At 37.4% G+C, this 20655-nt stretch overlaps 2 protein-coding genes across 2 annotated transcripts in view; one reads left to right on the top strand and one right to left on the bottom strand.

Moving 5' to 3' along the window:
- Positions 1-12032, top strand: part of LOC145228561 (sushi, von Willebrand factor type A, EGF and pentraxin domain-containing protein 1-like) — a 50758-nt gene extending 38726 nt beyond the window's left edge. Inside the window, exons 54-63 of the mRNA XM_080093648.1 lie at positions 325-397; positions 486-592; positions 873-1052; positions 1127-1208; positions 1334-1440; positions 2001-2104; positions 2191-2347; positions 10625-10785; positions 10855-11009; positions 11298-12032. Coding sequence (XP_079949774.1) covers positions 325-397; positions 486-592; positions 873-1052; positions 1127-1208; positions 1334-1440; positions 2001-2104; positions 2191-2347; positions 10625-10785; positions 10855-11009; positions 11298-11355 — 1184 coding nt within the window. The 3' untranslated portion in view covers positions 11356-12032. The remainder of the gene's footprint in view (positions 1-324; positions 398-485; positions 593-872; positions 1053-1126; positions 1209-1333; positions 1441-2000; positions 2105-2190; positions 2348-10624; positions 10786-10854; positions 11010-11297) is intronic.
- LOC145228564 (uncharacterized) lies at positions 5147-7300 on the bottom strand. The gene is made up of 3 exons (XM_080093649.1): positions 6868-7300; positions 5729-5865; positions 5147-5523 (listed from the first exon to the last, which is right to left on the bottom strand). Exons 1-3 carry the CDS (start codon positions 7293-7295, stop codon positions 5195-5197), a joined length of 894 nt encoding a protein of 297 aa, XP_079949775.1. The 5' UTR covers positions 7296-7300; the 3' UTR covers positions 5147-5194.
- Positions 12033-20655: the final 8623 nt, after the last annotated feature.

The raw sequence follows: 20655 nt of genomic DNA, 5'->3' as shown, positions 1-20655 counted from the left end.
GTATTGATTTGGTAAATAGAAAGGAATGTGTTGATCAGTGAACTGGAGAGGGTGGTTGTTGAACAGCCAATTTAAAAAAAACGATATAGCTATACGACGTTGCTTAAGTGGGAAGTACGACTTGCTAATAAAGACACTGTTTTTAAATATGTTTATGACCTAGCTTCAAGTAGTTTACCGTTTATCGAATGTTTAAAGACTTAAAACGTTCTTAAAAGGCTTTGTTCTCCATTTTATTGTGTTTGAAAATATAAACCCTATATGCTACCCTATCTTCAAAATATTAATTACCATCACCGACTTTTAACAATAATTATATTTCAGAGAGAACATGCAATCCATCTTATTTGACAATTGAAAATGGAATTGTGGTTACCTCAAATTCAGTTAACAACGGGTAAGTCCAAGAATGTTTATCGATTTTAAGATTGTTTTTGTAAATTCGAAACAGCTGCTCGTGACCTAATGTCTATTTTCACTTTTAGTTCGATCGCCGAAGTCACGTGTGAAGAGGGCTTTGAGCTGATTGGTTCATCGGAGATCACGTGCTTGCCATCTGGAGTCTGGAACAAAGCGAAACCATCTTGTCAACGTTAGTGTTTAGTGTTTGATTTTATGCTTTTACGACGTCTTGGATATTCGGAAACTCGCACGAGTAGTTTTTTTAGTACTCGTTTTACTCTAAGTAATCGAATTAATTATTTTAAAACATTCGCATTATATTTGACGCCGCCTTTGATGACGTAGTAAAAGTGACGTCACGAAATCGGTTTACGTCATCAAGAAATGTAGCGGTTATTTTTCTAGGGGGAAACAATTGAACCGTTTTTTTTTGCATTTTTTAAACTAACCGCCATTATGACGTCACACAGGTCTGACGTGTCCGCCGCTGAACCTGGACAACGGGAAAGTCGAATGCGGGCAAGATTCTCATCAGGAACAGGGCGTAAAATGCAATTTCAGATGCAACTCAATGTACGAACTGGTCGGCGACGCGAGCGCCACCTGCCGGCCAGACGGTAGCTGGTCAAATACGACTCCTTACTGCAAAGGTAAAAAGAATGTAAAAAAGTGTTTTTTGTGTGTTTAATTTTCTAGCGTTTTACTTTACCTTGTTTTTCTATAGGTTATTGCGACCAAGCTTTTACAAATTCACCCAGCGGAAGAGTTAACTGCTCAAATTCCTACTACCATAGATCACAATGCAGGTAAAAACGTCATAAAATTTAATGACGTATGTCATGGGCTCTATTACGTCACAAAAAATAATTTATTTACGACTTTATTGAATGCAAACCCTAAAATTATTTTTCAACCCACTTTTTTTGTCAAGATTTTGGTGCGACTCGGATAGTGACGTCACAAAGCAACTTTACGGCTCCTCACTTGTCACGTGTCAGGAGGACGGGCGCTGGAGCGAAACGCCGCCATGTTGCGCACGTGAGTCTATTTCTTTACAATCCATTGTAAAACACAAAGCGAAAGAGTGCTTCGTTTTATAGTCGTTAAATTACAAAAATAAAATTTGTATTTACTATCAATGTCATGTCGCTGAAACAACGAAAAAATAGAAATACGCCTAGCTGATTTGAATATAACACCGATTTGCGTTAAAAACAAGCAAGCTTTAGCATAGTGAGGGTTGCTATAGATCTTATGGCAAAAATAAAGGCCACGGAAAGCATACCACAATTATATTATCAAAATATTGTTTTTGTCCTGCCTTTTGTTTTAATTCAGAGAATAACGTCTTTGTAATTTAAGAAAAGGTAGAAAAATGTGTTTGACGTTTCTATAACTAAGACGAAGTAAGAAGGTAAGCCAAAAAAGGACTAATCTTAGAAATAAGGACGGTATGGCGACACTTTGTATAGCATTGAATATAGAGTACCCCTAACATAAGTCTAATTTTTACACATTTTCGTCCAAATGATAGGTTTAACTCACAAGGGATACGTAGTTAGAGACAAAGTTTTAACAATTTTGGTTTGGTTTGGCAGGCGAATGCCCGGAACATGCGAAAATGGACCTGTACTTTGTGTTGGATAGCAGCTCCACTGAAGGCTTCCAAAACTGGACGAAAGTTCTGGAATTTGTAAACACGGTAAGCTCAATGTGCGATTGACTGCACGAAGCGTTCTTGCGAGCCCGCTTCTGTTGGCAACTTAATCAACTTAAATGTTTTTACAGTTTTTGTCTCAACTTTCTATCGGAGACCAAGACACTTTAGTTGGAGTCGTAAGGTACAATCGCGACGTGGATGTGAAAGGGGAATTACCGTTAGGGAAATACCAGACTCTTTCAGAACTCCAGCACGCAGTGACTTTCCTACCCTACGGTGGTCACGGTAAGAAAAGTGATTTTTTAGATTTCCTGTAGACTGGTTGTAGTATATTAGTATGCGAGATATGTGTACGATACATTAACAATTCAAGGGTACTTGCGACATTTTACATCGAAAATGAAAGTTTTAAATTTTATTAAAAGCATACATCGTAAAAATATATGGGCGGTCGTTAAATAAACAACTGCAAATCATAAAAATTCCACATCCAACACAAACACAAAAAATACAAATCGTATACATTTTGTTTTGTACGACAATTTTACGTTTTTATGTAGTCAGTTTTGTCATTGAAAATGCAGTAGAAAGGACCAGCGTTAAAAAAAGGATTTTGTGCATAAAAAACTACAACATTCGTCCACACAGTTATGCCTAATAAAAAATTTCGTCGGTTTTCCTTTAACACTTAAATGATCTTCACTCCTCTTTAAGCGCACACTAAATCAGAAAATCGAAACAAAACACTAAACTACAACTCGCTTTGTCCCTCATATATCGGATTTGTCACAACTACCGCAGTTTCTGTCGTGGGCAAACCGCTATCGGAGAAGCTGACGTCATCTTGTATGACGTCACCCTGCAGGGAACCGCGGCAAACCGTGTCGTACTCGACCTCGTTGCTGTACGAGTCGTTAAATGACTCTGCGTCAAACTGATCCATTGGCACAACGCTAATTCTTTTCTCCGGGGCCGAACACGTGACCTGAGGTTCACGCTTAAGGTGTTTGCCTACTTTCTTTTTGTGAACTTGATATCGCCAACAAAGCCCCACGATTACCCCTAGGATAATAACCGCACCCAGAGTGATCATCACCGCCGCGATGACGTAATTCCATGTGACGTCACACGCTCCCGGCGTTGACGTCATCACGTTTGAAGTGCTTTTTTCATTCGGTGCATTAGTTTGTGTGACGCTGATCGTTGTGTCTCTTGGAGTCGGTGTTTCCCCGGGTGACGTCACAGTCGGCATGTTTGTTGTGTAACACCTAAAACATAAAAATCGGTCTCAACCTACAAAATACCAGACAAATTTGACTGGTATTTTTCAATTTTAACAAGTTTTACATTTTAACAAGCCGGATATCTCCAATAATTTCAGGTCTGAACTTAGAATTAAAGTTTTACGCATCCATTTTTTTTTCTTTACTTACGGTTCTTGTGGGACAATGGAACAGATACACATCGTTCCGTTATCTACGCAAACTATAACGTAATCGTCTGCTGGGCCAGACGACTCCACTGGGCTAGTTGCGTCTTGGGTAAGATTTGAAATAAAATCCGTGCAACTCCCATATTGTGCCGTGGTTGGATAAGATGTAGCCGTTGATGTATGGCTGCTTGTAATGTTTTCTGTCATGCTTTCTGTAGAGCTATCAGTGGTTTGGGTAACAACCAGTAGTGGTAGATATAAGATTGCTAACAGGGTGGGTAATTTCATCTTGATTCTCAACTTTCAGCCAAAACCAAACGAAAATTAAAGTCCCCTTATAAAGTTCTAGATCAGTAAAATACAATAAAGTTATTTCTTGCCTAAAACGTTACAACAGAAGTTTCCAATTTACACGCGGTTCAGTTTTATACTTATATTTTCGTTTGCTTTCGAGCGACATTGTTTCCGAAGAATAATTTCCAAGTCTTTTTTGTCTTTGCTAAGACTCGAACAACGTCTTACGATCCGTGCTTGCGCAATTGTTTTTGGACGGGAGCTAAAATTCGGTCGCCTGAATTTTTTTAGGGTAGCCCGATTGTGTTAGAAATGCAAGTTTTACCTTCGTTTTGTAGCTTTTTTGTTTCCAACGACTCATAACTATTGGGTAACAGCATTTTATCATAACTCACATGACTATTTTTACTTAATAAACTAGTTGCTAACTAACTGCAAACTGTTGCAAATTGTGACTAATAATCATCACTCCCGCTTTAAAGTTCGCATCAAATCGCATTTTACAGGCAAAACGACGAATAATTTCGCCTTAATCTGGCATTTCGGTTCCTATAAAACTGCAACATTGAAGCCCTGATTAATACATAACAATGCAACTAAAACAGTATTCAGGCATATCACTGGGGCGCGGAAAGTAAAAAAAACTAAATTTGCAAAGTATTTGATTGCTTAAATAAAATAGGTGTATTAAACCGCCTAACCAACTCGAACTACACAATTTTTAAGCGCTTTTGTCCTAGTCTTACAGACATTACTGGATGATTTTGTTATTCGTTGGGCGAAATATTGCGACAGACGGGATTTATTTATCGTTTTTTCTTTCGACAAAACCGATCGATTTATGTGGTTTAGCGCAAGGTCTACGGTCTAAAATAAGTACTTTCGTTTTGAACGGTTGCCATGCACCGTTATGATCACATGACTTAGTTTAATTGTTCCGCAAATAGCCTTCTTTCGGGTATAAGGACCAGTTCTGTTGTTTGCTTTGTTTTAAGTTCGTGTGCTCGGTACAATTGGTTCGCTTGGCAACTTTACTCAAAAAACTGCGATATTGGCATGTTTGAATTCTCATTAGTCGGTGGGCTATTTAGATTTTGGGCTTTTATTGCTGTTCAACAAACAACTGTACAGCTTGAATGAACATACAGTGTACAAGAGGCATGGAAAAAGGACAAAAAGTAGAAAAATCCAGCAGGTGCAAAACGAGCCACAAAATTTGTACGAACAATAGTGTTTAAATCAAAATGTCTTCGGTGTTGTTCTATGTTGATTTAAATTCTCAATTTCGGGTGTAAATCGGTGCAACAAGTTGTTTAAGTGAAGTTTATCACAACAGAAAACGAAAAAACGCAGTACAGACAAGCGAATAGATAATGAAAATAAAGAAAAAAGGAACCTCGCAAATTTTACTTCCGCACTTGAGCGTATACGTCTGTAACGCCATTCGCGTCACTCTTGCTGACGTAGGCGGCCTGGATGACGTCACCTTGCCCTTCGCCATCATAAGCAACATTGACTGTCATGCCGTAATCGTTGGATGTCGCGTTATTGTTCGTTGCCTTTGAAGTGGGTTTTTGTCGCTTTTTGCATAACACCACTAACACTACAATGAAAATAATCAGCAAGCCGGCTATACCAGCAACCAGGCCGATAAGAACGCCTGAACTTAAGCCGCCTTGGCTTGAGCCATTAGGCCCCTGGGTAGTAGTAGATGTGGTTCTTCGCAGTGCACAACCTGTGAAGTATAATATGACGTGGTGTAAGACAAGTAAAATATGGCTGATAAACAAATAATGTGCTTTGGAGTGATACATAATGTCAAAAAAGTGCAATTCAAACTTTAGTTTAACAAGTTTGTTACAATTTGTTGTGTTGTTCTATGCACGGTTTAAAAAAATGGGAGTTTAAAAATAACGCTCAACACAAACTACATTTTTTACCTGTTAGGTTGGCCGTCGACGGCTGCCAACACGTTTGATTATTGTTGGGTAGATTTCCACACGTTTCGTTGAGACTTGTCACGTTTAAAGTCATTACAATCTTTTTGGCTAAAGGTTCTGGTATATGCACAGCACACCTGAAAAAAACATGTTTGTAGAAGTACCTTAAAATTATCATGGTTTGGATCAATTTTAATACACATCAAACTTTGGGAATCATTAATTCCCATGCTAAGGAAAAACGAACGTTGTGAAATATTGATCCAAAATTACGAAACAGCTCGATAAAAGGGTCTAAAAATAGCGCAGCAAAGCCGACGAAGTTTCACTTTAAATCTCAAATACACAATTTGGTCATTTTTTAGGTTGCCAATTTCACTAAAGAACTGCATAATTATCAAACTTTGTTATGAGATACGCGTAGCTTGTTATACAAGTGAAAAGATTTTTTGTAAAATCCAAATATTTAGGAAAATATTGCTTAAATGTTCTCAAAATCTTTGGAATTGGAAACTTGCTTAAACCATATGCCAGTGGTTTTGAATTGATGGTCTATGGTTAATTTTTACTGACCAGGACTTAAAGAAATAAATTTTATGCTAAACTGCTTGTTGTGTATGCTTGCATAACAAAGGATCGGTCCATGGCCTAAAACGAGCTGAGAACCACTGCAATATACATAACTGTTTATACACTTATAATGTATTACCCTTATTATTTGTTTTTCTATATATAGACTGCTTAAATCATAGCCAGCTACTCACATGTCGCATTAATCTATCTCCAAACGCTACTTCCTTGAACCAGCTTGGGTTATATACCAGCAGCCATAACGAGCACATATAACTTAATGTCAACTTCATAATTCCCAATTTGTAAGACTAATTCTTGAAAGAACACAATAATTTATCTGTCCTTTAGTCCCCATAGTTTGTATGCTTCTACTTACGATTCATATTACATAGTATGTTGTGTTTCGTAATTTTTTGTTTGTACTTTAGAAGTGTTACTACAATTGTTGGTACATGTTGAAATTACCTGCTATGCCTTACGATATATGAGTTTAAAGCGGGTTCATGAACAAGTTTCGCGCAGTGAACCGTAAAAATCACTATGAAATTCAAATGCTAGATGCTTACTCGTCATGTAGCTTGTAGCAGTAACTTTGGCATGGATAACGTAGTGGCCGTGGATTGGTTTCAACACATTCTGGTAGTAACAGACGCCATGCAAATTCCATTATCCTTTTTCTGCACGTACAGTTCAATGGAGGAATTTGACTTGCGTTTTGACAAAGACGAATAGCAGTAAAATTGACGGGGTCGTTTTGATACGCAGATAAAGATGCCTTTGAGGTTTGGTTGTAGCCCAGTGGCTGCACTATGTGACAACCTTTCGTAATGTTTGATGGGAATGAATAGCAATTTGGCTTTGGAGGTGTGGTGCTGCCTGTTGGACTTGGCGTTGGGTTAGGCGGTGGGTTAGGCGGTGGTTTCTTATTGTTACAGCATAATGCTCCAGAAGACAAAAAAATTAATCCCAATATAGTATTTGTGATGAATTGCATCTTGGTCGATCTCTAAAATTAAACAGAGTTAGGAATTTTGGTTCGAAAGCCAGGACAGGTGAAATCAACAAACCGTTGTACCACTTTCACCTTTATATGACCTGTAGGCAAATAAAATACGAAAGTGATAGTTATTTTTATTTACAACACAGCAACGCAAATACGTTTTTCAAGGCGTTTTTTCTTCGACGTAAAATGCGATATTCGATGTAATAACTACTATTTTAAGATTTGAAACGTGGTTAGTCAAGGTTAATGCTAGGTCATTGACTTACTCTGTGTTGCCTGGCTTACAAGATTACACATAAGCAATAAAGTTTTTACTTCACCGTTGCAAACAAATAAGAAGGTTTTAGCCACCTACATTAAAGCTTTACTTTCAAACAGTTTATCTTTCTTGGGTAAAACTATAAGTAAAAATATATCTTTCTTTCCTCAAACTTTAGGCTGGTATTGTTATGGCAACAGTATTGCCTTTTATCATTAATCTGCTGTTGTTGTTCTATGGTGCGTCTTTTTGCAAACTTAAGAATTCGATTTAGTATATCCCTCAAAAAGTTCAATCCTTACCAGTTTAACACAACGAAATTCCCCCCTTGTATAGGTTATTGCAACCTTAAAACACTCAACAGGCCTCTTGTTACAGTTCAAAGGCCTTAGCCTTGCTTTGCCTGATAATCATCCCGAAACTGAACTTTAAACCGATTTCAGCTATTGTTTCTCCCTGTTTCTATAGCACTGTTGTAGGTTCGGTTAAACCGTCTAACAATGCTCTGACGTCGTGCGTGATGTCATCACAGGAAGCAACTAGACGTGATAATTTGTTTCTGGTTTTTCCTCTTAAGTAACCTCTTTTGTATAACAGTACTGTTGTTTCTATAGCTGCTATATTGAGCGTTTAGCAGAAGACTTTCATTGTTAGTTTTTTAGGCTATATTTGGAAAGCCACATTTAACACCCAAATGCTGTGAATTACACGTGAATTAACTTTTTTTTTACTGGAAAGCTACTAAAACGCCTATTCCGAAAATGCCACAATATAGCTTTTCTTATATATATATATATATATATATATATATATATATATACCATGATAAACACCTGTTCTATACCTAACAGCATTCTAACCAATATTAACACTTGAACTGCATTTAAGTTACGCGATCATTATTTGTTCTGTTTAATCCTACTTCTTCTGAGTCAAGAAACTTGTGCTTACACAAACCATTTACGTGCTGAAAGTTCCGTGCGCAAAAGAGAAAATGACGCATTGCATATGGTTAATTAAAGCACATTACGAAACGCACGCGCTGAAAAATTGCCAACCCCCTTCAGCCATTCATTGCTGAGGTATAGTATTTCTTAACTGTTATCATGCACTGCAGTAGGTTTAAACTTTGACCTAGGGTAAAACTGGTAAAACACTGTTTTGGTTTCTTATTAACAAATTACTTGAGCTTGATGCATGCAAAAAGCTACCACTTTTCTTATGGAAAAAGTTAAATTATTGTACATAGTTACAAAAGGAAACTGATGTCACGTATAAAAAGGTCAAATTTCGTAAATTGATTTTAGTCCGTTTCTTGGCCTCTCTAAGGCTTCTATGTACTTCCTCATAGCGAGTTTAATTAAAAAATATGTTTTCTTGGCCAAAGGAGGGGTTAAAATTTTATCCCTTTTTATGGATGAAGGAATATAGCTTTAAATGGTATACAAATAATATTGAGACATCGTCAGGGTAAATCAGGAATAGCAAACATTCACCCCGCACAAATATTCAATGTAATACTATTATTTGTGGGTAAAATGAACAAATTTGTGCACTATAATGTGATTTGTCATGTTATTGCTGTAGGCCTGCGTTTAGAGTATGGGGGTTTCTTACTATATCAAAGCAAGACCTAGATTTGCTTAATGTTCCATTGAGCAGGCATGTTTTTTAGTTTGTTTTTTAGCTTCGAAGATCAACGTGACTATTAAATTTGTACAATGGCGGGTCGCTCCTGCAATAAAACCACCACACAATCGAAGATGGTAACATTAAAACGTTATAGGATGACAGAATACAAAAGGCGCAAAAAAATAACCTCTACCTTTTTGAACGGCAACAAACGGCAGGATATACTCAAAAAATGTTTTGAGGCGTAATGATGACGTAACAGTGACGTCACACACCGTTAGCGGACGACGCGTCATTGAAACTTGACTCGGATAAAAACGACGGTTCCCTTCCAGTTAAATCGATCACAAAGTCAGGAGCTTGACTTATCCTCCCATGGTGGCTTCTTCTGCCCATTCGACTTCTGATGCTTGCCTGAATACGACGCATCTGCACTCGATCCTTGCGTTTCTTGTCTTTTCTACGCTGGTGCATTACATATGCCAACAGTATAAACCAACCGATAGCTGCGAAGCCAGACACTCCATACGTAGTGTACTGGTACAGCGAAACACCACCATTTTTTGTCGTTGTTTCTGTAGCCGCTGTGTGATTGTGCAAAACAAGTCCAGTTGTCGGGTTTGTTAAGTCTGTAGACTGTGTCTGTGTGTAATTTGTAACCGTGGTATCAGAAATATTACCAATGGAACCATTTTCTATGATGGTATGATCAGTAACGGCTTGAGAAGCTTCAACTGTTGTGCCTTTGGTGTCGATTGTAGACGAAGTGGTTTCTATTACTGTTGTCATTCTGTCCATTGACGAAGTTGTGACGCTATGTGTAATGTTGTCTTCCGTTTGTGCAGTAAAATAGTTAGCAGTGCTTGCCTGACATACTTGGACACATAACACTAAAAAACCGACATACAATAAAATCTGATTGTCCATCAGCCAAGACATTGCATAAAACAAAGCTAAAACTTCACACTATAACTCTGTTAGTCTAACGTGCACTAAAACATGTTTAAAGTTGTGATCTGGTTTTCTTTGCGGACTTTGTAAATAGACAGATGTGTAGGATGCTTGCGTGATGTAATCTGTGTGGGAATTTGTTTGTACTGATGTCTTAGGTCTATCTTTGGAGGCGCATATATAGCAATCATGCAATACTAAACCAGTTGTCGCCAAGATTAGTTTAGATGCTGTGTTTGTGGCAAGATACGTCATTACAAAACGTTAGGGATCAAACTTGCTTCACATAAACACATCCTAAAATAAATTTACTTGCCTTTTTGGGTTTATTGAATTCAATCAAGCCTCAATTCCATATGTACACAAATTTACAATCAGTAGTGAGTAGATATTATTGAGTAGAATTGTCATTACACATAATTGCACCAAAATTTCCATATAACCGTCCCACTGTTATGAACCCACTTTTTATTTGCAGGCACCAACACCGGTCGTGCCCTGACGTATGTGGCAGAAAACAGCTTCGCGTCGCCCAGCAACCGACCTGACGCCCACGATTACGTCATCCTCATTACCGATGACGTCAGTGATGACGAAGTCACGCAGGCTGCACAAACTTTAACCCAAAACATGATTACAGTAAGTTTCAACGTTGCTGTTTTTACTGATAGATGTGACGTAATGCTAACCGAAATGTGACGTATTTAGACGTACACGATTGGAATTGGTGACGTCAATAGCGAACAACTTCAAACAATTGCGGAGAAACCCGAATATGTACATTTGGTCGGAAGCAATTATGAAGGTTTGAATCAAGAATTAGTAAACAGCATCACATCAAGCCTATGCGACAACCCATGCCTGTAAGTTTTCATTTGTTTGTTGTTTTATCTTCAAAGAAAACCCCCTTTGAAAAGTTTTATTACTTTTTGGTGACACATTAAAAGTTTGTTTCTTTTTTTATAATGGTTTAATTTTAATGTCTGCCTTGATATGAACAGAAATGCACGAAATGACGTCTAATTTAAATGTAAAAGCAGCGAGTCTAATTTAAAGTCTAATTTGACTTTTAAAATGTGAAATGAAAACATAAAAAAAATCATCAAATTGAGTTTCTATATATTTGATTTATGAACTTTCATTCGTTTTAGAATGCAAAACTCTTGGAGAAATATTGCCTCAGAATATTTAACCTCAAGTGAAGGTTGAGCTGCCGCGTGATGACGCAAGAGAGCACATTATGGAAGGGCGCCCCAGCGGATGCTGGTTAAGCGAGGCCTGTTCACGAAAAGAAGTTTCACACTTTTACTGTTAATTAATATTATTCTGCTTGTTTTTTGTTGTTGTTTTTATCTATTTTATTCCTGTTTGTTTTCACATGCACTCGACTGTATTATTGCTGCTGTACAATTTTTCACATCTCATTATTTCTTTTCGCAAACGCAAACGAACATAAGAAATTAGGTTTCAACTGTGTATTTGTTTTTTTCCATCTAAAAACGTTCTAAAATATCATTATTTTCCGGTTTAAAAGCACTTAACTCCAACAACTTTTATCAGTTCTGGTTACCAGAGCAGTGTTTCAAAACATGTTTTCATGAATTGTTTTTTCCGCCAAAAAGTATTTTAAAAGTGTATGACATTGTTGCAATACTCTCGTCTTCTTACTAAGCACTTTATAGATAATTAGACTGTATAATAATTTCCTATGTAAAAGGTTACAATTTATGTACTTTTTTGCAATAATGATGCAAGCTTGTTTTTTTGCCATAATTTGCATCATTAATGCAAAACTGTTAAAATTGACGTACTTATTTTAGTGTAAAAACGTCTTGTGTCTTTGCAGTGCAAATTTCCTCTAAGCAATAAAAGACAATCATCAAATGTTGTTTCACGCAAATCAATTTGTTTGAGAGAAAAGGGCGATGCAAAATAACAAAATATGGCAGAAGTGAGAAAAAATGTGAGATGATTAAAATCCAGGCGGTATAATAAATAATAAATAAACATGTCATTTTATGGCTTATGCTAAACATTATGCTACAAAACTTGACCATATGCAATACAAAAGCACGTTATTGTTGTCAAAAACTTACATAAACGTAAAAAATACATTTAAAATATTTTCCTTAATCACTTCATTTTACGGCAAGACCACATTTACGCTTTTTGGCTGGTTGCTAGCTGAACTCGTGGTGTAACGAACTCACGGCCAAGTTTCCAAAAGAAACCCACCAGCAAAGGTTAGTTTATTTCCGCATACACATTTGGCTGGGGTTCTTGTTCAGTCTCTTGTCCATAATACAAAACATTGTCCACCAACGAAGTTTCGACGTTTGCATAATCAGGTTCAAAATCAGATACTGCTGAAGACCTCGATAAGGTTTGTTGATGGAATCCTTCTAGTTCGACTTGATTGCTGTACAGCACGTTTTCAACGTCCACTCTTTCGCTCGAGGTACTGCCTGTGGTGCTCATTTTTGAGTCTTCCTTGTAGTTTTTGTTTTTCTTGCAGCACTGACAACAAAAACTACACACCAATAGTAGAATCAGTCCAAGTCCTATCAAAACAAGTGTTCCAGGTAGAACAAAACACAATAACCATTTCTCGTTCGTTAGACAGCTTTTGTGCAGCATAATTGACATCACTTTGTGAATTTCTTATCTATAGCATTTATCATTCCTAAAATACATTCTGTAAACGACGTTTTAACAATTACTATTGTCATTGCTTCTGCAACTTAATATGTTTCAAGTCGGGCAGCTTCATCATCGAAATTCTGTATTATTTTACTACATACAATCTAATATGTGACACATAGACGCTTTATCAAATCATAAATATGCTGGACATGAGGGCTGTTTTGCCAGCACCCTACGCTAACAAAAGTGGGTTTGCACCGTATGAAATCACCTAAAAATCTACTATACCTGCACCAGTCGCACAATACGCTGTTCAGTCTACGTTACTGTAAACACATAAGTGAGCTTGTAGCGCTACAATGCAACCATTTCCTTGTTGATTGTTTGCCAGGGTCGCCCACGTCGACTCTGCCGGTTTAGACTGGAATGCTTTTGGACCCACATGCACATGCAACAGTTGATATTCCAAAAACAACATAGGCTCGTTTTTTTTGTCCGCACCCAAAACTTATAAGTACCATTTCAGCCAGCAGTCACATATTGTACAAAAACATTACTTTTTCTTAGTAAACATGGCTTTTAAACTCAATTGCAGTTCTGAGTTTATTGTGATTTTACTTTTGTGTGATTTTGTCGGTTACCATCTTATTATTCACGGTTTAGTGACTTCCCCGCCTTTGGAGGCAAATTCAAGGCTTTGAAACCTAATTATAGAATTGCGTTTGTTTGGGAATAAATGGTTTGTTTAAGTGCATTGTTGAAAGAAAGTAGCTCGGTTGGTCACTATTAAGTACATTGTCTATCACAGCCTTTTTTCAAGAGATTGGAAGTATGGTTTTGGCTGAAAGAAAAAGACTAATGAGTAAGTGTTATCTTTTATATATTATTCATAAACTGTGGGCTTGGTACTTGTACAAAATTTATAGCATGAGGGTGCATGTCGCTATTGTCATAAACATTATATTTATCCTATCCTGTTGGGTTATGTTGCGTTTTCTGTTTTAGTGTTTTAACCTTGTGGCAAATGCAAATTATAGTTATATTTTTCGCGACCAGCAGATACTGAGTAACTTAGATGCCAGATTATATGTTCGAGCTACTCAGTTTTGTTAATTTTATTTGCTGCCAACTGCCAACCCAATGCTTTTCTCTAATGTGAGCAAAGTAGTTGAATTTGTGTTTTATTGGATTTAACTATTTGATCTTATGATAACTTCGTTTATTGACCACCACAAAATTAGAAAATAACACTTTTTTATTCATTTTTCTCAACATTGCATTGACAACGAGCACAGCAAAATATTGTTCGTACTTTTTTCTTGTGCAAGATTGTTTTGCGAGTCACTAAAACTAAACAACTCTCTTTCCTTTAAAAATCCACCAACACAGCCATTTGTCCAACGTCTTTTTTAAACATTGAGCAACGTTGAAGGAAATTTTCCCAAACGCTTTTCATTTGTTTTCTTCTTGGTGAACCAAATAGCGTTCCCTTTTACTTTGGTACTTGGTTTGACTGCGATGAGGTTTCTCATCAGCGATTTGGTCTATTTTGTGTCCAAGCTTCACCAGTAGCTTTGTCGATAGAAACAGCCAATTCCTATTGAACCTCTATTCGAAGTCGTAGAAGTTGCCAGGTTCGTGGTATACCGACTCGTCTAAGTCTTCGTAATTCGTCGCAACCGGTTCGTATGTTGACGCATACCTCATTTCGATGGTCCCAAACACTGGTTCGTCTTCAAAGTCAGGAGACAGTTCAGTAACAGCCCCGTGACTGTGACTTTTTATATACTGTCCAGGGTTCATCGCTATCTTTGTCACACTCTTTGTGTTGTTGTCGCCATTCACAGTAAACTTAAATTGATGCTCAGGTGCGTTTTGCGGCGGTTGTCCGTCGGCGAACGCGTATACGGTGTGCTCATCGGACGTTGTACTGGAAGATGAATAAAGTAGGTTACGCCTTTGTACGGAGTAAGAGTAGTCAGCGTTCTGCGAAAGCGCATCGTCGGTATCAAAACTCGAAGCGCTGGCGTCCATTTGGTGATAGAGAACATTTTCCACCATCTTAGACTCGTTTTGCGTGTGCTGTAGTGAACGATGCGGCCTGTAAGCTTGCTTAATTGGCGTCTTAGGGCGTGGCTGCGATACATTTTCCATAGATCTGGAACTGTACATCTGCGTTGGGGCATGAAGGTTACTCGGATTTCTGACATTTCTTGGGAGACTCGCTGTCTTGAGATGAAACTCTTTAAGTTCAGATTGTAGAGCATTGTGTGGAAGGCCCAAGTGGTTTCCGCCTCTTTGGGGACTGTTGTTATAACGTGACGGTATATCCTCAGCGCTAGCGGCCTTCTCCTCAGCAAAGCTGTACTCTGATGCATTGGATCCAGAAAAATCCTCGTATATTCCTTCATCTTCGTCACATGGTGCGTTTGAGTAGTTTTTGTTAAGTGGACTTTCGTTTGCGAAGTGATACGTTGGTACTTCTTGTTCTGGTGTCGTTGGTTTGCTCCCAGATGGAGATTTATTTATCTTTTTCACCTCAGTTTTGATTTTGTCGGCGTGCACAGCCATTTTCTTCCACAGTTTTGTCTTCGTTATTGTTGCAGCCATTGTTAGGTCAAGTATTATGTTTTTTTCAGTAGTGTGCTATAATAATAATACCTGCGAAAGATTTTCAAAAATAATTAGTCTTATGATTTAAAATTTTATACTTTTTGTTTTTTCTTCGAAGTTATGGATTCATTTTACACACAAAGCAACGACGCTAATAGTATTTAAGGCAGCCAACATTTTCTACAATATTTCAAAATGATCAAGTCACCGATACGTAGTCTGTTTAACTTTAAAATTATATTTTGTGAAAAGCTTATTGAAATTTATAAATAAAAGTGTCGCATCAGTATCGAAAACAATTCTACCAACTTGTCACAAAGATAACCTAAACAAGCGTGATCGTTTACGCATAATGCGCCAAAGTTAAGAGCCTCGCAACAGAAACTGAACGCATTCTAACCCCAACTCATCTGCACTGACCCACTTTACTCTTCTAGATTTTTGCTGCTGCACCCATTGAACCTGCTAAGGTCGCAAAACAACCGCTTTCATTGCACGCATACGTGCCATTGCGCATAATTGTGGCAAACCGACAGTGTTTAATTTTCAAGCGCGACCCTAAAACAACCCATGACCGGTTTGTTAACGTTATATATGACGCCTAGCACGCGCAGGACGCAGCAACATTGCAACGTTCAGTTCCTTCCTTGGGCGTCTTAAATGACGCACAGAGGTATATGGATTACGCTGCATAACAGGATATTGGAGGTTTATTAGCAATATCCTGCGAACGTGCGTTTTGTGACATAAGTTAGATTGGTATTTTCGAAATCCGCGTAGCCGTTAACGTCGAGTGTAAATGGATGACGGTCCAATATAGAATGCTATCCTTTCCTGTACGTCATACTACGTTTCCTGTGAAGAGTACCATGTTGTTTACTAAAGTCTAAAAATATTCTTGCCTAATTGCAGAGATGTTGTAAATAAGCTTTCTGGGTTTTCCAAGTCAACAAAAACTTTTTGCGACGAAGTAGTAAAGGTTTTAGTTGGGCAATTCAATTGTGGCATGTAGTTTTTGCTCCCGGGCTTACAAACGATTTTTTCTGCTATCTTTGTGCAGCTGAGTTGTACGCGGGCCTGTAATTGGCGTTTGAACCCTAAACTACAAGCTTAAAACCCGACCCAAACCAGATTGCTGTTAAAAAACGAAACCTCAAGCCCAAACCTGTCCGAAAGCCCGGTCCGACCTATAACTCTGTTTTGTACACTCTATAATGGCGACTATGGATATAATTGCAAAAGGATTGCCATTGCATATGTAACTCTCAATTAACCGTTTTGCGTTCGTTTTACATAATGTTGACGTGATTTTCTTAAGCTCATATAAGAGCTACCTTCGTGGTCAATGCTTTTCTTTTTAAGTCTTCTAATTGTTATTAAAATTTCAAATGATAACATTTTGTAATCGACATTTTGTAGATCGCTGGTAAATGATCAATATCAAATACGCAACCGCATAGACATTGCTACAAATTAAACAAAACGCTCAAATCTCGTGACTTCCAAAAGGATTAAAAAAAATAATTATCTGTTAAAAAATAATAAAAAAAACTAAGATACGCTCTTGGAAACGCTGTTTCTGATTTGGCAGTTCTGTTTAAAATGAAACTGATTAGCAGTTCTGTTTAAAATGAAACTGATTAGCAGATCTGTTTAAAATGAAACTGATTAGCAGCTCTGATTAAAATCCTGTGTTATCCTCGCTAGGCAAACTTTCATTAATTTCAGCCACCGCGTTCCATGCGCTTATAAAGACGCATGTGTCTACAAGACGGAAATCATCACTCATGCGTTGAATCACTACACAACAGACCAACCTGGCGGGGTGACGTTACGCGTGACGTGTTTTGTGACGTCAGGGCTGTCTGCAAAGCGCTGCAAGGGCGGGGAAAGCTATTTGCGTGAAAACCAGTCCATTTGATTTAGACATACCGACGTGCACAGAGCCACTCAATATAAGTCAGTTAAATATGAGTTGTGTAAAAGTCCCAACAGTTGAAACCGTTACCAAACATGAGGAAACAATATGGCAGCTAATAAATAAAAGATACCTTGTTTAAGATAATGTATGTTATAAAATGCACACCGAAGAAAAATGAAAACGAATAAAATACAGGTTAAGAATTAAGTTTTAAAAACCGAAAGGAGAGAACAAAGAAAATGAACACCTTGTTACACCTTAGTTAATGCTTATATCTAGCTCCATTGTTCATTATAATTGTTTTGAAATCAAGTGAATTATGTGTCAGTTGAACGTAGACGGTTGATTTTTTACGACTATACCTGCAACAAAAACGTTTTTAACCCACCGATAATATGAAAATACTATACACCTTACGTATAAGATGCGAAACGCAAGTGACGAATCGGAATTTATAGTTCACAATTGTCATCACAAGATAATAACAAATGTTGAGCGCTGAGTCATTCTGTGAGCAATTGTCAGAAATGCACGCTGCTTGGTTGAGTGATTTATAAAACGTGTAGGCATCTGGTATTAATGGATCAGAACTGTACGTCAAGAAATTGTGACGTCTCATAATCCTGTAACAAATTAAAACTGGAAAGGTGGCTTTCAGATATACTTTCATTTTATATTTTCCATATCCTATTTGCCAGTTTACTAAACATATCATTTGATTTACACACACGATTGTTTTTGTAAGCAAAACGAATGGGTTTTGGGGGAAGGGGACCCATAATAATTAGAGTTAAGGGGACTGACATGCCCATTTTATGGTTCTGTTGACTTAAACGATATTCCATAATTTAAGAATTGTTTGTAAAACGTACAGTAAAGTAATAAAGGCCACTTAAAAATAAACGCTAGACATTAATAAGGCGCATTTGGTCCGCTACATGGCGCTAGAACACAAAAAATTCGATTTTCAGCCCTAATATTCAGGCGCGTCTGAACCACATCAGACATAAAAAAAACTCATCTAGATCCGTACCGGCAGCGTCCTGGGTTCGAACCCCGTAAAAAAACGTAACTTACATGTTGTTTTAGAAATTTAATTTGGAATTACCATGATGTGCAATTCACCATGTTCTTGGTCGTAGTAAAACTTTAAACAATACCGCACTGTAATGTAGTATAATCTATTTTTTCTCCGTTAGTTACGTAATCTACATACATTTTACTGAAATTGTGTGATGGGTTCGAACCCCGTAAAATAAAAACATGTCATTTCAGAAATCCACCATCCAATAGTAATAATTTTGGTGCTATCTCTGTAGCTTTTTTGAAAGTTGACATATTTATTTGTATATATGTACAGATTTTTATTTTTCGATTTCGCCAATACTCGGATGAAAGTGTTCATATTTTTAGCTTTGCGCAGTTGCGTGGCGGGAAGGGTGTCAAATCAAATAGAAGTTGAACAAAGCTTTTTGGGTCAAGTTTGCTTGAAAAATTATCGACATATATTGAAGTCCAAATTAATACTATGTGGCGTGACAGTATATGCACTATTTTAGATGGAATTGTTCGTCAGGTAAATTGGGTTTTAGGTAATTTTAGATATCGTGTCAGCTTCTGAGCACAAAAAGTGCTGTCTAAAATATAGACGCCGATTTTAAATGTGATCCAAAATTGTCTTCATTTTGTTTGCGCATCTATTATAAAAATACAAATCTTACTTAAATCACGCGTAGGAATATGTGTAGTAGCATTGGTATTTGCCCATACGTCATGACGTATGACTCAAAACGGTGACGTATTTTCTTGGTGCTTGTGACGAAATCGATAACAACAAGCCAAAGATCTGTAACAAACAAAAAATGATAAGTGAGAAATTGGGTGGGTCATCGACTGTTTCGTGTTTAGAAAATTTTCGATAAAAATAGCTGATGGTTTTTTTATGTACTGACAAACACTTAAGAATTTCTTATTATACATCTCTGGAGGCTATAGATTTACTGCTGTGTCAGAGCTATTCATCACAGATACTCTTATAGTGGTTTTGGTTTGAATAATGCGTTTTGGCTTTAATTAACTTTACTTCAAACAGTTAATAATGTAAAAAGTAAAGTGTCTTCCGCCAAACGAACAAAGAATAATTACACGCTTGCCACGTATGGAATTTTTTTCACCTTTGGCCCTTTCAACCTCTTAATCCGGTGTACGACTTCGAGAAAATAACGAAGTGGGATTTTTGTTCAATTATTTACGACGCATAAATCGCAGCTGAGTATAACATAATTAGTGAGAGTGAAAGACAAGAGACAATGATATTTTAACATTAAACTTTTGTTACCTTTTTGAAGTTAAATTTACTACTTTTACAAGCGTATCATTTTATTATTATTAAAGTAATTGAAATGGTCTCGGACCACCTTTGTTCTGCTTTTCTGTTATTTTAAGATATTAACTTTGCTTGCAGTTGAACTGTTGTGTCAAGAAACTGTAGAATTATTCATTGCGGCATACGGCCAATTTAAACAGCTCAATTTTGTGCTTATTGCTGTTTTAAACAATAGTGCTTCGGCAGATGTTTTTGGCAGCATTGATGCGTGTTTAGCGTTCTGTGGTTAACGGCTTGTCACAACACCTGGAACATACACATTGCAACACGTTTACTGTCTGTCAGGGGTGATATCGCATCTTAGATTTTTGTGTATCTCTGCAAAGTTGAAAGCCAGGGCTTTAGGGTCGGGTTCGGGATAAGTTTGAATTCAACAGGATCGATTGGGTCCTGACCTCAGTTGTTTTGCATTGTTATCGAACTAATTCGGCCTTTGGTTTTTAAAGTTTGGGTTTAGGCCGGATGTCAAGCTTTTGCGATAAGGTCGGGGCCCCAACTTTAGACCCGCTTTACAAACTCTGTATCAATGATCAAGAAACTTAAGTTTCCGTAAAATTGATACATCAAACCGAGGTTTATTGTCAGCAATTCTTGAAGTTACTTTAGAAGCCGTTAAAATGAAATTGCTTGGCAACCGCCTAATTCCAATTTAACCAATTACAATAGCCTAGACATAAGGCATTAGGTTAGATTTAATAACTTACAATCCTAAAAATGATAAACAAGTCCCATTTACTTTTACTGGGCTAAAACCTTTGTGTTGCATTGTTTCGCATTGTCTGTCTGGTTTAGGAACTTGGAATAATTCATTACGTTTTGCCTGTCAATTTGCAAGCCCAATTATACACTTGACTCCCACGTCTGCTGCAAACCACATTCCTGTGCTGCGAAACAGCTGTTTTAATTAGGCCCGTGGTGCATAAAGCGACATCTTTTTTCACCCGAA

This window comes from Phallusia mammillata, chromosome 5 (genome assembly GCF_965637545.1).
Source record: "Phallusia mammillata chromosome 5, kaPhaMamm4.hap1.1, whole genome shotgun sequence".
Classification (NCBI taxonomy): Eukaryota; Metazoa; Chordata; class Ascidiacea; order Phlebobranchia; family Ascidiidae; genus Phallusia; species Phallusia mammillata.
Note: the sequence above shows the minus strand (reverse complement) of the source record. Positions and strands in the feature narration are given on the sequence as shown.

Coding starts and splice junctions, on each gene's coding strand:
- LOC145228564 (XM_080093649.1), bottom strand. CDS start 7,295: ATGCAATTCATCACAAATACTATATTGGGATTAATTTTTTTGTCTTCT. Junction 5,866..6,867: donor TGCTACAAGCTACATGACGA/GTAAGCATCTAG, acceptor TGTTTTTTTCAG/GTGTGCTGTGCATATACCAG. Junction 5,524..5,728: donor GTCGACGGCCAACCTAACAG/GTAAAAAATGTA, acceptor TATACTTCACAG/GTTGTGCACTGCGAAGAACC.